This window comes from Scleropages formosus, chromosome 6, assembly GCF_900964775.1.
Source record: "Scleropages formosus chromosome 6, fSclFor1.1, whole genome shotgun sequence".
Lineage (NCBI taxonomy): Eukaryota > Metazoa > Chordata > Actinopteri > Osteoglossiformes > Osteoglossidae > Scleropages > Scleropages formosus.
Window position 1 is genome coordinate 32,679,962 of NC_041811.1, and position 17,251 is coordinate 32,697,212.

Sequence of the window (17,251 nt, forward strand, 5' to 3'; positions counted from 1 at the left end):
TGTGGTGATAAATGATCATAAACGATAAGATTTGTGAAAGGTATCCCTTGCTCCTGTTGTGTTTCGCGTGTGAAGAACGGTTCTGCTGAGCACTGCATGTGTGTGTTCCTTGTAGCCTGTCGGTTTTTTTAACGCACGGTCCTCTCGAAGCAGGACCTAGAAGCAGAGTTGTAGCACACGCGCTAATTTGTAGCAAATGTGGCAACGGAAGAACAAAACTAACGTTTGGAAAAAAAAATGAAAGGAAAGATGGGTGTTTGCTTCAGGGAGGGGAATGAGCATCTGGCTGGTGGCAGGTCGATGAGGGGGGAGGGTACTATTTTTGTGGAATGCAAGGAAGGCAGGACCTCTGCCGTGAGCTGGGAACGAGGAGGGGGGAAGAGTAGGGGGATGGGAATGCCTTGGGATACAATCCATCCTTGGTCACTGTGTTGTTCAAAGAGAATTCATGTGACCAGTATCAGCTTAGAGTAACGTCCCCTCCATTGTTTGCGTTCTCTGTGTGGTTTTCGCCGTGAAGGTATGGGCACATTGCAGCAAACCCAGTACTGCCTTTGAAACAGGAACGTGAATTGTGGACTCCTTCTCACATGGGGGGGGGGTCGGCTGAATTTGATGCCATCTCTTTCTCTTAGTAGTGTAATTTTGTGCATAAATTGAAGAGAATGGTATCACCAATGAAACAAGTTGATTCCTAATTGATGGGTAACACAAATTCGGGTGGACCGCTATCATTCCATTAGATGTGTCAAGGAGAGGTACTGGGACGTCGCCTTCTGGTGCGTTTGTCGTTGAAGATCTGGAATTGTGTGGTTTGAACGGAAGTTGCACCCATATTTCCACAACTGTAGAGTAATATGGAATTTTTTATCTTTAGCTGCCAGCGGTATATCCACAAGTTCAAATGGAAAATTACCGCCCATCAAAAGAAAACTTTACTGCATTAAATAATAACAAAACAAACAGAACAATAAAGTCGCAGCAATTGCGAGTACAGATGAAAACCAAAAACAACAAATAATCCTTTTGTAGTTTATGACTGGGATCAAATGGAAAGAAAACCCTCTGACTATCAGGCCATATCTCAGACAGAGGAGGAATCACCTGAAAGGACAGACTTGTTGCAGCCTGCAGCTTGTGCCTTTCAAAGTGCTGGAATGTGCAGAATTACAGAGTCTGTCTGCCTTATGGGAGCTGTGCACTTCAGCTATGCAACTAAGATCTGCTTGGGGCAGGTTGAACCTTTTTTTAAATGAAACAAAAAAAAAATTAATAATTTGAAACGTGGAGGGTAACATCTTTGGATTTAGTGTATTGTAGAACAGGCTCTCTGCCTATTACCACTCTGCCCATTGCTTCTAGCCCTTGGTATATGGTGTGTGTAGGTTGTGTAAAATACTGTTATACATTCCATTCCATTCTTGGGTTCCACAACCAAAATTTAACGTTAAAATAATTCACTGCTTCTTTACGTTACAATTTATTATTAAACCGCTCTTGCTGGTGGGAGAGCCAAGGCACTACGGTGCATTGCTGCAAAGGAAGCTGTAAACACAATATTGACGCTAAATTGTTTGATAAACACTGTGAGTGCTTTAACTGTCTTAAGTTGAAATTCTTTTTTATTATAGTACTGATAGTCCTGTGATAATACAGACTGTAAGTAATGTGTTTTAGAAATTTCAGTTAAGGAAATACATGCATTTTGGAGCATACATTTTTTTGTTTTTTTTTTTTTTTTTTAAATATAATACATTATTATTTCTCCATAAGTGAATTTGCTTTAAAAATTGCTGTTGATACCAATATTTTCTTTGCAATGTGTAATTCTTTAACTTTGCAGATGAACTCATAGACAACTTTTAAAATGTACTAACAGTGTTTTACAGTTAATGTCAGCTTAAAAGTTTGACATCGGGTAAAAAATGTATGTTCTTACATTTAAAATACAAATTAACGGTGCAGAAACATTCTAGTGTAAAAAAGTGTGCGATATTTTGTGCTCTGATGATTTTAAGAAATCAAAAAAATTACATTTGTATTAAGTTTAAATGCTGAATTTAACTGATGTGACTAACACCACTAACAGAAAAAAAGTAACCCATCTTTAAATATGACATTTGAGCAGCATTTTGTTTAAATCCAGAATGTACAGTCATTCATAGTTTCAGTTCATAAGAAAACTGAATACATTAGGGATTCATATTATGCACATGATAGACAAATAACCAGTCTTAAATCTGTTTTAAAATTAATTCTGGCATATGCTCCTATTTGTTTAAATTCCTGCAGCAAAAAAGACAATTTATTCAGAATGTGTTACATTAATATTGTCTGGTTTAAAATTTTATTTGCAGATCAAATTAGGTTTGCCCCATTAATATACATTTTGTCATAACATCTCATATAAAGTTTATCTGTACAGGAGGATGATGCTGAAGTGTAATTTATTTATTTTTAGCTGAGTACATGGAAGAAACACATGGTGTGAAAATTCTTTTTACAACACTGTTGAGCTTTCTGATCTGCATCTGTACTACTGTGCTGAGTGATTCCTGTTTTCTACCCACTAATCGCTGACGGTGTGGAAGCCTAATGGGTGTAAAAGTCTCGCTGGTAATGGATGGATTTCATGAACAATCCAGTTCTTTTCACACCGCCGAGGTAGGATGAGGTGTATTACCTGCCACTTGATGTGTTGTTGCAAGATGTGCAGTTTTCCTGGAAGCGTTTAAAAACTGTACAGGTGGGTAAATCTTTGCGCGCACGTGTGTGTGTTCAATTTCCTAAATACAAGGGAACCTCTTTACGTCTCCAAGTTACCTTACAGGTGAGACCCTATCAATGTTGCCTCTGCTTATTTGTACGTATGAGTAGTGCAATATTGCTTATAGGGTCTTTTCTATCAGGGATCCTCTTCAGAAAGATGCCCCCCACACCGCGAGCAAGTGCTCAAAGTTAGTTGTGTCTATTGTGGCACATTGAAATGTCCTTTTGCTTTCCATTGCAGATGTGAGCATCGCTCTTCTTAAGAGCCCAACCTTATCTAGACTCAGACAGGTGCATTCATGATTTCATTCATGATTTCATTGAGGGCTGATCAGCCTGGTGTTCTCAAATTTAAAGTGTCCTGAAACTAGACGCAGGTGCCACAGGATATTTCCGTGTGCGACTCCCAGTGAGGCAGAAAAATGCCATGTTTTGATATGAAAAATTTAAAAGGCTAATTATTCATAGCCTGCTCTAAGCGGTTCTGTATGAGTGCAGAGAGAGCGGACGGAACTCAATCACACAAACTGTAACTGCAATGACAAAAACGCCCCGGTCGAAAAAGGAAAAAAAAGGAGGGGGGGGGAATCAAAGAGGTGTCCGTTAAATCCCTATAAAAGACACCTCTGTGTTTTAACGATTTTACATGAAATTCTAACCTGTCGTTTCGAATGTGGCACGAGCGCGTCCGCGGGGGGCGGGGCCTCGCGCAGCGGCGCGTCAGCGACTGAGCGCGTCACCGGCTGCCCGGAACTCTTTCCCTGTTGCACTACTGTGGGAACTCGCGCTAGCAGTGCAATAACGAAAGGGCATCGGCCAGCTGGGCGTCCGCGGCCGCCGCACCTGAGGGGTGATTCGGCCAGTGATGGTGTCACTCCGCCACAGCGCACTGGACTAGCAGCGCGTGCCGCGGCCTGGTGCTTAATTAACATGTGTTTAAAATGTATAGGCGGCATTTGTAAGAAATGGATTCCTTAAAGAGGCATGTTAATCAATAAAGGACAAAATATGGATTCATGCAAGTCTCGCCCACTCAGTGACTTTGAGTTTCCCGGAGCGTTTTTAGCCAACACGAAAAGCGAGACTAAGGTGGCCATACACGTATTTACATGTATTTATTTATCAGACGCTTTTCTCCAAAGTGACTTCCAATGGATATTAGTGTTATGAGCCCACACACCTTATTCACCGCGGTGATTTACACTGCTAGATACACTACTTATACTGGGTCACTCATCCATACATCAGTGGAACACACTGTTTATTTTTTTATTTTTTTTTTTTTTATCGCAAAGAACACACAACTAATCTTGTGCTTTAACTCACAGGCGTAATGTGTCCAAAGCAAGCCTAATGTTTCCCCCAGAATGTGTGCACAGCAGGCCCTAATATTTTTGGTCCACCCAACACTTGACGTATTATTATTGTTTAAACCGTTCCAACTTATGATTTAAAAAAATCCTACAATAATTTGCCACTTGATGGAGATTTATTTAAAATTATGACATTATCAACAGTGAAATAATCCTCGGGCTGTACCGTACGTGATGATGTGACCCGTCATGAGAGAACAGTCGTTTCGCCTTTGTAAGAAACCACCGCAAGACTGGGTGCAACCGACACGTAGGTGTCTAAACATCTCTTCGCCTGCATCAAGAGGCATGACTAAACTTGTATTAAGTCTTCTGTAAATATTGTAATCCTCTGCGTGTCAAATGCGATACTTGGCTAATCGCTGCGGATTACGTCGTGTGGCATCACGCGTACACGAGCACGTCCGGCGGGGGTGGGGGGGGGGGAGCTGCTATGACGTCACGGACGCCCTCAGTGACGCATCGTTTGAAAAAATACGCCCCGTACTTCGTGGCGTTCGTGGTACGGTACTCGTTTAAAGCAGCATATTAGGAGGCGCAGGCGACCGAGGTGTCGGGAAATAAAGTGAAGAAGGAGGGAAGGCGAATTGCATGTGGGAAGAGGAGGAGATTGATGCAGGTGAAGAGAAGAGAGGAGAAAAGCAGTCAATTCCCGCGCCGGTACGTCCATGCCGGAGCGCCTCGCAAGTTCCAGAACGTGACACTGTGACGTGGACACTGTCAGTGAGTGTGCGCGTGCTTTGGACGGACTGCAGGGTCACTGAAGCGCACCAGAAACCGTCAGTGGTCCAGAGACCCTTCCAAGGACCATGGGCACATTTGAAAAGGAAATTATTTCCTGTGGCCACCACATTTTTTTATGATTTTGTTCATGTTGAGAGCAATATTTTGAAATAATAAATCTGTTCAGGCGTAAACCAAGGTTCATCTTATTCCCCCCCCCCACCCCCATTTCCAATGGCCTGTTAATAAACAGTATTATAAATCACAATTCCGCCTGACTTTCATATTCCGAGGAACTAATTAGTGGACAAATTGCGGGGCTCCATGTCATGACGTCAATGTTCAATTTTTTTTATTGTAGTGGTTAAAAGGATAAATTATTGGGAAAATTAAAAATTCTTCGCTCTACCAAGACGACTTAGCAAAATTAAGATTTGCAATAAATATTCGCTTTCCCTTTCTATGTAACTATGTCAAATTAATCGTTTATTACACACAAGATGATTTGGAAAATTATTTCTTAGAACCCCATTACCTAGTCAAGACATTGAACACAATAATGCAATATTACTTTCCGTGGCTCTATATTTATAAAAATTCATTAAAAAATATATTTTTTTCCTTAGTTGTTTAGATAAACTTTTTGAAATACTGGTAATGGAGTATTTAACTAGTTTTTGAAGTTGCTGAAGGCCACTTTGCTTAAATTTTTTTGTTTTATTCGTTTAAAATTAATGAAAGCATGGACATTATAATCATTATAGATTACTGGAAAGACTCACAAATACTTGGTGGATGTTTCGCAAAAAAAAAAAAAATGCATTTCCAAGTTATATAACATAAAACAGCCACTTTTTTTTCTTTGAGACATATCTGTGTAAAATTTTACAGAAATATTCTCTTAATGCGTCTGTTTACCTGCGATCTGTGGACGTAGAGCTGAACTCTGAGTGGAACAGGGCCCATTAGAGGAAATAAACGAGAAAAGAAACGAAAAAGACACATTTTTGTATAGAAACAAAGGACAAACGAAAAGATGTGATCCATTTACACTGTTCTTCATAGCAACAGTCTCACCAGTATAAAGACCCACAGAAAAAAAAAAAAAAAACACTCTTATTATATGTGTCCCTGCTCATCCGTTCATGATGGTTGCATCCTAAAGTCTCATTTGGTAAGTATTTCCTTTTTCAAAAATAAATTTACCTGGTTCACCATCTACCCAGACATTTAGGCAGAGAAATTGTAAATACGGTTCCGTGGGAAGACTCCCCACATGGAGCAAATACGTGTTCAAGGGAAAAATGACTTTCTTGCGCCACCTGCCGGCCAACCTATGCAAAGACCCAACTAGACAGGTGGAGTATTGTTTTATAATAATAGTGGAATTACATTATGACATCATATGATAAATAAGTTAATTAATTTCTGCTGTAACTGATGTTTTCTGTCATGTGGTTAAATTTCTGATTCCCAGTTCAGGTAAGAATAACCTTTTAGAATGGGAATTCCTTCAGTGATACTGAACACTCAATACAACAGCTAACACATGTGTATTTTAAATTAAATAGCATGGATAATCCAGAACTAAATTAGGATGAAAGAGTGTTTATTTCAGGGGGGGTGCGGTGGCACAGTGGGTTGGACCACAGTCCTGCTCTGCGGTGGGTCTGGGGTTCGAGTCCCACTTGGGGTGCCTTGTGATGGACTGGCGTCCTGTCCTGGGTGTGTCCCCTCCCCCTCCGGCCCTACGCCCTGTGTTACCGGGTTGGCTCCGGTTCCCCGCTACCCCGTATGGGACAAGCGGTTCTGAAAATGTGTGTGTGTGTGTGTGTGTGTGTGTGTGTGTGTGTGTGTGTGTGTGTGTGTGTGTACTGTACCTAGCAGCCTACACAATAAAGTGCCGGTTAAACCCGTGTTCAATGAGGCCTGAAGAGTGTTGGGCATTAATTTAAATAGATATAAAGCTAAAGAAGCTGTGTTAGGGGGGTACCTTACTGACACATTAATTAAATCCAAAGACATGCTGTTCAGGTTCACCCATAGTGTGTGTGTGTTCTACTGATGTATGGATGAGTGACCCAGTGTAAGTAGTGTATCTAGCAGTGTAAGTCACCGCGGTGAATAAGGTGTGTGGGCTGGTAACACTACATAGAGTTCATTGGAAGTTGCTCCGGAGAAAAGCATCTGATGAATAAATAAATGTGAAAGGTAACAATTTTTGACTTTAGACAAAGGACTCTGTCTTACTCCTCTTTTCCTCACTGTTATTAATAACCTGCTGTTATTGGCAGGTTACGGGTATCATCACTGCATTGTTTTACTACTGTTAGTAGTGTGGAGGTATTTTTCCCACGTTGAGCACAGGATGCTGATTCACCAGCTCTTCAGGGTACCGTCTTTCTCACTCCTGCCATGTATGCATGCGTGTGTGTGTGTGTGTGTGTGTGTGTGTGTGTGTGTGTGTGTGTGTGTGTGTGTGTGTGTGTGTCATTTTACTCAGGCCCTTTGGCTGGGAAATGACATCTCTGAACTGAACAGACTTCACTTCATGGTCATAATGGATTTAGGTAAGGTAAAAACAACATTCTGATGTCGCATCTGTGTTTCTGAGTATTTACCGTGAAAAGAGGACTGAGCTGCGAGACAGACAGGCAGCTTCCATGAATGTAGGAATAGGTCTGAATTAAAACACATTACAGGAAGGAAAAAAAAAAAAACATTTATTGCAAAAGTATTGGACAAAATCACACTGCATCAACTCCTCGACACGTAACTGTGCGAGAACAGCTTTCCGCGTTCGTGCGACAAACGGAAGGACGCGGCTAAATCGCACAATTTCACACTCGGGACCTGTTTTTCAGGTGCTGCCGCTATCAGGATGTTCTCGTCTCACGCAACCGGCTCCTAAACTTGGGAAAGGGAGTAAACATTTCAGGATTACCGAGAAGAACAGTCCATGAGCTGGAATATAAATGTGTATAAAAAAAAAAAAATTACCAAGAATGTGATAGAGTCGCCTCAAGCTGGACTTATCTGTGGGTCTCAGATGGGTCACTGGGCCATTGCTGGAGAACAGACACCTGCACCAGGTCCAGCGCCCTGGACATAAGTTCTTTTCAATAAAGGAGAAGCCTGAATGATCAATAGATACACACTAGGTCCCCTAGTTACACATGTTCCAGTTACGAATTTTTGAAAATAGGAACATATTTCCCTTTTCTGGACCTGTCTATTCTGAAAGCACCGAGCCCATGAATAAATCGAGTAAGTTCTGTACAGTCGGCCGCTGTGTGAGAAGAGCGCTCTATAAAAATACACTGAACTGAACTTGGAACTCTGGGTGTTGAATGTAAGGTGGAGCTGGCGAGGGGCTCCTCGTCGATGATGTGCGCCGACACAAATGGTGGTAATGGACTAAGGGACCGCACTTAAGAGAATCTCGCGCCTAAGCGTGTCTGTGTGTGTTGGTAAAGTGCACTTTTTGTAAACGCTGAGTTTTACTTTGCTTTTGAGAAAATATATCTGATATATATCTGAAATACATCAGGTTCCCCCATAGTGTGTGAGCGACAGAGAGAGCGTGTTCCACTGATGTATGGATGAGTGATTCAGTGTAAGTAGTGTATCTAGCAGTGTAAGTCTTTGAGTGCTCTGGTTTCCTCCCACACTCCAAAGACATGCTGTTCAGGTTCACCCATAGTGTGTGAGTGACAGAGAGAGTGTTCCACTGATGTATGGATGAGTGATTCAGTGCAAGTGGTGTATCTAGCAGTGTAAGTCACCGCGGTGAACAAGTTGTGTGGGCTGGTAACACTACATAGAGTTCATGGGAAGTCGCTTTGGAGAAAAGTGTCCGCTGAATAACTAAACGTGAAATATATCAGCTGAATAAATAAATATAAAGTCAGCTACCCGGGCAGCTCCGCAGGGAGAGAAGCCAATAGTGGAAGTTTTTGAAGAACACGGCAATGCGGCGAACTGGCTTTCTCTCTCTCGCTCGCTCTCTCAGCCCCTCCCGCCGGTGAGCCGGGGAGACTCGTGCACGTGCCTGGATGTTTCGAGTCCCCCGGCAGAAGGATTTACGACACCTTGCAAATAAGAAAGCCCCACAAAGAACCGTCTGCAGCGCTATACCAGAGGGTTTGGGCTCATCTGCAGCTGCGGGACCACGTTTTCTGAAACCCTGCACATCAAACGGAATTCACTAATATTACATACGAGCGCAATAAAAGCAGAAGAAATATAAAAAAATTTTTTAAAAAAAGGCAAAAAAAACTATCCAAGTTTGTCATTTATCTTGAATCACAGAAAACTATTGTGCGTCATCTCGGAAGCAGCTGTATTACATGAAGGTGAAGGACGATGGAAAGGCAGCACTTCACTGACGGGTCTAAAACCGGTTGCGGTAAAAGGCCAAAGATCACCGACAGCTTGTTCACCAGCCCTTTGGTTCTCCACCCTTGTGAAAAGCATAAGGCATCACTTATAATTCACAATCACTATCTAATGACGTAGCGAGTGAAGCTTAGGCTCATAACTCAAACACGTACGTCAGCTTTCTTCGTGAAAAAATAAGTAGTAAACAATTTTCAAAAAAGTTTGCAATGGCAGAAAGGTCATTACTGAAAAGTTCGAAAGGTGAGGGATCCACTCTATTAACCATTTATTTGACTGTGGTGCAGCGGTTGGATTTATGAACAACTCAAGTTAAGTACAAGCTTGTGGCCCCAATTACATTCGTAGATTGAGGACCCAGTTTTACCCATTTGACACAACAAATCAGACACAAACTTTGCTGTCTCAGGTGTTACGATTGCAATAATTCCAGAATTTACCGTATTCCTTCCATTTGTAAGCTACATTAACACGTTCATAAACTTAAAAAAAAAAAAAAAAAAACACTAACAAAGAAAGATTACAACAGAAGCTGTTCCATAGAAATAAATAAGCATGTCTAGTAAATCATGAGAGAGTAATTATGGAAGTAATTTTCCCAAGTCCAAATACACCACAGCATCCAAAATATCTCATTTACAGTATATGATTACATAACGCATCCTTCTGAAACAATATAGCTATAACCCAAACTATAAATAAATCACATGATCAATAAATTCAACTTTAAAACCTAAAATGAATAGCTTCGAACAGATTCATCGTTCAATAAATTGACATTTTAACAGGAATCCGAACAGTAATGTTGGGAAGGAAAAAAAAAAAAAAATCCGACCTGGAAATGATACATTGTTTCAAACATAAAGTTACAAAATTGTCCAAAAAAAAAGTTGATTTTATTGGATTACATCAACTGACAGGACGTTACTGTAAAACAATGACGTTTTCCCTCAGGAACTCGAAAATCCCGTGCGGCGGTTTAGACATTACAGTGTACGGTAGCTGGAAACATCTGAAACCGTTACGGTCAAATTGAAACGAGTGCGTTCTCTCAAGGGGACGTTTCAATGTGGGTAAACGAAATAACGGCTGGGGGGGGGGAGGAGGGACCGGTGCTAGAGTTCGTCGCGATGGCGCGGCTCCACGCTCGTCTTGATGAACACGCCCTCCATGGCCTTCCAGTAGTTGTGATGGTTGGCGCTGGGCATGCCGTGCACTTCCCGCTGGCCCCGGATGGGATGGCTGTACTGCTCCCCCGTCACGCTGAGGAACACGTCCGTGCCCTTGTGCTTGAAACGCACGGCCTCGTCCCTCTCCCAATGGGTGCCGCTGCACTGCACCGTCCACACGTCCAAGTCGTCCCCTTCCCCATTCTCCCCGAAAGCACTCACCTCCTAAAGGCAGGGAGGGCCAGACGCCACCGGTTCACTTCCACGGCACAATCGGTCCAAATCAGAGCAACCCCTGAGCCTGACCTCCTCATTCCCTACTAATTCCAACACGATCAATCCCTCGCTTCCTTTAGCAGACTGGTGACCAGCTACGTATTTTTGCTCTTTACTCCACGAATTTAAACTTGTCATTCTGAATAAGAGTAATAAGCAGAATTTCTTTATTTTTTTTGTTGAGCACAGAAAGACATTACATTGACATTCATTAGAGCTGGCGCTTTTCTCCAAAGCCACTTACAGCGTTAAGGTTACAATTATTAGATACAAGCGTACAATTATTTAACCATTTATACAGCTGTGTAACTTTACCGGAGCAATTTAGGGTAAGTACCTTGCTCAAAGGTACTGCAGTCGGAGGTGGGGAACGGACCTGGGAACTTCGGATCCAAAATCAGTATCTCTAACCACTACGCTACCAGCCGGCTCTGTCGTTCCGCAGCGTGCCGAGTACCGGCAAGGCGACACCGGCGGTACCGTAACGTACACGGTAATCACTTACCTGGTTGCTTGACAAAGGAGAGGCGAAATGGTGAGTGTGGAGGTTTCGTCCCGTGTTCATGTGGGTGAGGCGTATGGCCTGGCCGCACTTGATGGGCGCCCCTCGCTGACAGGGCTCATTGGGCTTTCCCCGGACGCGCCAGTAACTGTTGGCATCATCTGCACTCTCCACCCCAGTGACCGACTGCTGCCCACTACCTACAGGTAACGGGAACACCGCCGGCTGTCACGTCCGCTGATGAATAATGGCGAGAAGTGCTGTCCCAAAATCCATATATCACCGTCACTAACAATGCTCCGCTATTAAAAGTTGATTAGCGGGTTACATTTACATTTATTTATTTAGCAGACACTTCTCACCAAAGCACCTTCCAATGAACTCTATGTAGTGTAATCAGCCCACACACCTTATTCACCATGGTGACTTACACTGCTAGGTACACTACTTACGCTCGGTCACTCATCCATACATCAGTGGAACACACACACAGTCTCTCTGTCACTCACACTATGGGGGAACCTGAACAGCATGTCTTTGGAGTGTGGGAGGAAACCAGAGCACCCGGAGGAATTCCACACAGACACGGGGAGAACATGCAAACTCTACACGGACTGAGGATGAATCGAACCCACGTCCTCTCGCACCACCCAGGCGCTGTGAGACAGCAGCACTACTCGCTGCGCCACCGTGCCGCCGCCGGAGGTTTCCCTTTTCTTTCTTTTTTTTTTTTGGGGGGGATGGATTATTTTGCAAATCTCTCACTGCCATCCGACGGTACGAGAGAACGCCAGTTTGGTCCGCGCTCAGTCTGTGTGACGTGTGTATGTTCGCCCCGCATTCGCCACCGCGCTATTTCGTGTGGAAAAAGGGACTGAACAATTACTGGTACCCAACAATCAGTGTTCTTTCTCCACCTTAAGGTAACGCGTTCATGAAAAACTGTTCGTAAAACACGAACTCTCGTAACTCAAAAACCTGATTAACATAACTTGCAACGGTGAAAAACATGAGCCATAAAACTGAGACCATGCACACTGAAATATCAGCAAATCACATAACAATGGACACTGCTGTATCAAATAAACACGAATATGACAATGTAACATAAGAAGGCGTTTTCACTTCATTAATTACTCTCTTACACCATCTTTCTGTCCACCTACACTCATCAAGCTTTTACACCTATTATATCCCATAATTATTTACCGTACACTTGAGGTCTCCCAAAGAAAAAAATACATTAACATCATACTCTTTATGTACTGATTCAGCCTTTAATTGATAAAAAAAAAGAAATGAATGCAAATGAATCACAGTCACCAAACAAGTCAACATGGTGTCTCACAGCACCTGGGCTGCGCTATTTGACACGGGTTCGATTCCTGCTCAGTGTGTGTGGACTTTGCGTGTTCCCTCCATGTTCGTGTTTCAGGGAAATCAGTTATTCCAACTTGGCTCATTTTGTGTGTGTGTGTGTGTGTGTTTTGCTCTGCTATAGAGATGGATGAGTGATAGCGGGGAGTTTAGTATCATGTATCTAGCACCGTAAGTCACCTTGGATGAAAAAGATGTCGTTTAAATACAGTATTACAGAGTATTGTAATTGGAGAAAAGCATCTGCTATATAAATAAGCGTAAATGTAAAGGTGTCATGCCGCTCAGGTGTTGGGAGGCATGCAAAATCCAAATTCAGTCCTTGTAAATGCAAAGAAATGCCTCGTAACTTAATGTAGGAGTATGAAATGAAACTACATGAAGTTTATCGCCATAATTCGAATCGGTGTATCACTGGGATGACTCTACTAAGCTGCGCAGCCTTTTACGTGGACTTTACATTGATTCATTTAGGAGACGCTTCTCTCGAAAACAACGTTCATCACCATTCCACTCCCTTTGCAATTTTTTTCCAATCAAGTTTATATTTTACAGCATTTTTTATTTTATTGTAATATATTGGTTTTATATATCGGGGGTGCCGTGACGCAGCGGGTTTGGCCTGTGCCTGCTCTCCGGTGGGTCTGGGGTTCGAGTCCCGCTTGGGGTGCCTTGTGATGGGCTGGCATCCTGTCCTGGGTGTGTCCCCTCCCCCTCCAGCCCTGTGTTGCCACGTTAGGCTCCAGTTCACCATGACCCTCCTCAGGACAAGCAGCTTTTGGTCATTGTATGTATTGGTTTTATTGTCTATATTGTAATATACCACTGTATTATAATATATTGCTTCTTTTTTTATGTAGCACCATGGTCCTGGAGGAATGTTGTTTCATTTCACTGTACCAGCTGTACATGGTTGAAATGAGAATAAAGCCACTTTGAGCTGACATCTCAGAGAAAAATATGAGTGCATTACATCAGTTGAAGGTGATTTTAAAGATTTAAAGACTACAGCCACCTTGAAACACTTCTAAGTATCACTTATCTTGCTGTGTCATTCCTGGATGACTCTGCTTTTACGTTCTGGATCCTTAACCTGCTGGAGGACCCAACGCCTTCGACTGAAAGCCCCCCCACCAGGCTAGACTTTAGTGAGGGTTGCTTCCCCCCGAAGACATCCTTTTGCCATCTGTAAACATAAGGCCAATTTGCATTTCCAAACAAGTCCAGTTGTGTTTAATCTCTCCCTTGAACACTGTCCTAGGAAGACTGAACTTTGGAAAATTTTACTCAAACAAACATCAGTCATGGTCTTTCTGCCTTTCTTATAAATAAGGGGGGGCGGGGGGGAAATCAACCCCACATTCAGAAACAGCTGGTACAGCACTTCTTACAGCTGTTGTCTTTGGGCCCAAAGGTTGCAGGTTTGAATCCTAACTCCAGCTATAATACCCTTGAGCACAGTACCTACCCTAAATTTCTCCAGTAAAATTACCCAGCTGTACAAATTGGTATATAACTAAGTAACTAAGCCTACAAGTTGTTTTTGAGAGAAGCATCAGCTCAAAGAATAAAAGCAGACAGAGTAAAGAAAACTCCTCCAACAGCCAGTGGAAGGGGTGGGTTGTTTGTGTCCATGACCATCATGAAATCTGAAGATCACCAAGGCATCTTGGGAGCGCAGTGTCCAACTGGCTCTTCTGAATCTTACCTCTTTCTACAGAATCAGCGAAAAATGAGAAAAGTTCAACAAGAGGCGGCGAAACTTCCCAGTGCGGAGAAGCAGATGCATCAAACTGATACAAGAAACTTGCGTTACCGGCCGATTATTGTCTAAACTTGGCTCTGCAGGTGCTAAGTACTGATCCTCGGCTGCTAATAATTATACTATGATTTAACCCATACCTTTTTTCTACACAAAAATGCTTTTGATTTCGAAACGAATGTTTGATGGCTGTTTGTTTCAGTCTGAAGCTATGAGAGAAAGATGCGCAATTCTCGTCCTTTCTAGTTCCTTTCCGCTCCTTTTTAGCTTTGTGGTCGAAACCCTTCTGGCGGCAACGACGTTTCCACGCAGCTGTGGTCAGTGGCGACACGAACGGAACACGGGGGCAGCGGACAGTTCAGTGCGCGAGGAATCGGAGCGTCGCCACGTGCCGCTCCGTCCGCATCGGCTTCGGCGCGCGGCGCCACACCGACACGTGGGGCCACAGCAGCGCGACACACACGCGCTGCGCGATACGTACAACGACAGCGAGCGATGCGGTTCGGCAGTTCCGAGCGACGATGGCGAGAGCAGGTGTCTTACTTTGAATTTAAAAAAAAAAACTTAAGTTAACTGAGCAAGAGGAGAGCGAGCCGTCTTCTGACGATCTGTCACCCGGCGTCACGCTGAAACACGGCAGCAACGCGCGCGGGTGTATTTCGCTACAGTTCAAGCTCTAGTAGGAACGTAACCGATTCGCCACACAAGACGAACTGAAACGCCGCGCGGCGACGAGGGACACGCGCCGTCCAAAACTTACCTGAACCGTATTTAACATCGTGCGAGTGCAGCCGAACATTGTGCCGCGTGTTCAGCAATTTCACGAGGGAACCGCAGGTGACATAATTAAACTCCGTTTCTCCACTTTCGCATTTCAGTGCAATGCAGACTAGCACAGCCAACCGAATGAAGAAGCGCGTGTACCTCATTGTAAACGAGAACAGGTCGGCGAAGCGGTTCTTTGACAAGCTGAAACAAGGAAACGGTGTAAAACCGGACTCGGGGTACCAGCCAATCACAGCTTGACAGGTAGAGTATACGGAAGTAAATGGTCCACATGCTGATCGCTGATTGGTTGTAATGGCGATAGGCGTGACCTACAATCTTTAGCGTCGTGCTGTCCGGTTCTTAGCCGTTCCTGCCGTTGTGTTATTGTCATTGTCGTGGCTTTTGTGTTAATGGTGTTAATCTTTTGTGGAGAACATGGGTCATAGTGGGAGTTCTGCTAATCTCCCCTATTGGTACTGAAATATTACCTAGTGTTGCAATATTTTCTTAAAAATTAGTCTTTATATTAATACATCGTTAGTTAACATTTTCGTATTTTTTTTATTTAATTTATTTATTTATTTATTTACATAGAATATTTTTCTCTATTGTATGAGCTTTGGGTACTATGTGTCCAGGTCTTGGGGACCAAAAAATATTCATAATTGTATTCAAAGGAGTTATGAGGGGCACGTTAACTGGTTTGCTTAAACACTGTAGTGAAAATATCCCCACCATGTTTTCCTATATATTGAACACAGAAAAGAATTTATGAGGACAGAACATATATTTTAATTTATCCACAAAATACCACTCTTGTTTGATTTGATTTAGCCAGATAAAACCAAAAAAAAATCACTTTATAAATTATTTATCTTGGCTATATAAAAAATATTCAAATATTATTTAACAATGTAATATTAATGATTATTGCAATACATATATATTTTTTTAAACTAGTTTGTCTACTTGTGGCATGCAAAGTATCCAGTAACATGGTGTCTGATTTAAGAGTCTTACAGTATAACGTATGTCTAGAAAAATCTTTAAATTTAAAGCTAAATGAAAATATTTTTCCAAGATCAATCACAAGCTGTTCTTTCTTAAATCAGCATTCATAATACATGCTATGTTCGTGCACTATATTCCTTTTTACCGCTGCCCTACATAGCTACACTTCCTTTATACTATCTTGGACTTTCACAAAATGGGCCCAGTTAGTATTCATAATTACTTAATTTTTTTACTCACAAGTGACAGGTGTTGCATCTACAACATCATTCTAAAGCAAGGCTCAGTGTGTATTTTCTGTATTTAGTCTTCTTATTATGTACAAGGCTATTAGTATTACAGAGACTGTTTCATATGCTACACTTCACACTAGTTGCCCTGAGTGATACTGAAATGAAGAACAATGACCATGGGATCAGAATCTCAAAGGTCTCAGCCAGTCCATGCTAAGCGTTGCTGTAACCGCTTCCATTTCAAATAATCCAGATGATCTGCAGTGCTCAAGTCTGTACTGCATAACTACCTCAAATATATTCTTTTTCCAGGCCATACAATCTCAAATCTTGATCAAAGTGCATTTGCAATGAAAATCAAGTTTGTACTGATAAAAGGTTGAAGATGTGATTTCTAAAATGAACATTTAGACCGCTGATTAATTATGGAAGGCCGATTTAAACAAAGGATGTGCGCAGCGCCGTCAAAACCGAGACAATCGTGAGACGCCCTTGTCGTTCACCTGGGAGAAGAACGAAATGTACGAAGATTATGCATCTTGTACTTTCAAGTGTCCTCTGATACTGTACTGTAAACATGAAAACATATCTAAAGCATCCCGATGAATCAAAGGCTATTCTGTGGGTAACACGCTGACCATAACTTTCTCATTTACCAAGGAGTAGATCATGAAATGCATGAGCGCAATAGCTGAAATCAGAAAGAAAAAAATTCCTGCCAGAAAACGTTAATAACGGTTTTTACTGTAATGTATCCCCGCAAAACGAAATTATCCTTTGGCAGGAAAAGCAAAATAATATTCTTCCTGTGGTTTGTTAAGCGGTATCTGGTGAAACGTGGGTGACAATAACGAACACACTAGAAAATGACTCAGACTCCTGCTTGCTTG

General features: G+C 42.4%; 1 protein-coding gene across 1 annotated transcript; it reads right to left on the reverse strand.

Annotated features, from left to right (window-relative positions):
* Positions 1-9,490: 9,490 nt before the first annotated feature.
* Positions 9,491-15,365, reverse strand: sdf2l1 (stromal cell-derived factor 2-like 1). Its single transcript, XM_018748737.2, has 3 exons — positions 15,110-15,365; positions 11,214-11,410; positions 9,491-10,657 (listed from the first exon to the last, which is right to left on the reverse strand). The coding sequence occupies exons 1-3, from the start codon at positions 15,276-15,278 to the stop codon at positions 10,379-10,381; spliced, it is 645 nt and encodes a 214-aa protein (XP_018604253.1). The 5' UTR covers positions 15,279-15,365; the 3' UTR covers positions 9,491-10,378.
* Between the last annotated feature and the right edge of the window lie 1,886 nt (positions 15,366-17,251).

Bases quoted from the DNA above. Each gene is read 5' to 3' on its own strand.
- sdf2l1 (XM_018748737.2), bottom strand. From the start codon at position 15,278: ATGAGGTACACGCGCTTCTTCATTCGGTTGGCTGTGCTAGTCTGCATT. The intron at 11,411-15,109 runs GTAAGTTTTGGA...CGTTACCTGTAG, and splicing joins CGATGTTAAATACGGTTCAG to GTAGTGGGCAGCAGTCGGTC. The intron at 10,658-11,213 runs GTAAGTGATTAC...CCCTGCCTTTAG, and splicing joins CTCCTTTGTCAAGCAACCAG to GAGGTGAGTGCTTTCGGGGA.